Source organism: Chaetura pelagica, unplaced genomic scaffold, assembly GCF_000747805.2.
Source record: "Chaetura pelagica isolate M959 unplaced genomic scaffold, ChaPel_1.0 scaffold352, whole genome shotgun sequence".
Taxonomy (NCBI): Eukaryota; Metazoa; Chordata; class Aves; order Apodiformes; family Apodidae; genus Chaetura; species Chaetura pelagica.
Window position 1 is genome coordinate 87,941 of NW_009952373.1, and position 809 is coordinate 88,749.

The following is an 809-nucleotide window of genomic DNA, read 5'->3' on the forward strand; positions in this document are numbered from 1 at the left end:
TCCGGTCGGTCGCTGTCGTAGCAGCCCGAGCTCTGCGACACGGGTTTGGCCCGGCTTGAGGCCCTGGGGGAGAAGGGAGGCACTGGAGAGAGTCCCGGGAGGGCAACAAAGCTGTATCGGAACATCTCCCTGATGAGGAAAGGCTGGGAGAGCTGGGGCTGTTCAGCCTGGAGAAGAGAAGGCTGAGGACAGACCTGATCAATGCCTACAGGTATCTCAGGAAGGATGGAGCCAGACTCTGCTCAGCAGTGCCCAGGGACAGGGCGAAGGGCAACGGGCACAAGCTGGAACATGGGGAAGTGCCATGGAAATATGAGGAGAAACTTCTTTAGGGTGAGGGTGGCAGAGCCCTGGGACAGGCTGCCCAGGGAGGGTGTGGAGTCTCCTTCTCTGGCCATATTCAACCCCCCCCCCCCTTAATGCAGTCCTGTGTGAAGTGCTCTAGGTGATCCTACTTCAGTGGGAGTGTTGGACTAGAAGACCTCTAGGGGTCCCTTCCAACTCCAGCAACTCTAAGGTCATCCCCTTCCCGGCAGCCCCTCGCCCACCCCCCAGTGAATCATCCCACGAACGCCCCAAGGAGGCAGCAGGGGTTTGGGACTCACCCAGTGCTGGAGGAGGAACGTTGGTTGGACACGACATAAGGACCATGCACGGCTGCTCCTGGCCCTGGGTGCCGATCCCTCTGCGGGGAGATGGGACAAGAGGAGCCAACGTGGAGAAACCCAATGCGTGGCTGGTGCAGCTGAGGGAGGTGACCCCAACATCCCACCCAGAGCCATTGTGGAGAAACCCAACGTGTGGCTGGT

The 809-nt window shown here is 60.2% G+C and overlaps 1 protein-coding gene across 1 annotated transcript in view; it reads right to left on the reverse strand.

Annotated features, from left to right (window-relative positions):
- Positions 1-809, reverse strand: part of FBXO41 (F-box protein 41) — a gene marked incomplete at its 5' end in the record, with an annotated part of 16,046 nt that overhangs the window by 10,890 nt on the left and 4,347 nt on the right. Inside the window, 2 exons of the mRNA XM_010008132.1 lie at positions 14-63; positions 606-685. Of these exons, the coding sequence (XP_010006434.1) occupies positions 14-63; positions 606-685 (130 nt within the window). The remainder of the gene's footprint in view (positions 1-13; positions 64-605; positions 686-809) is intronic.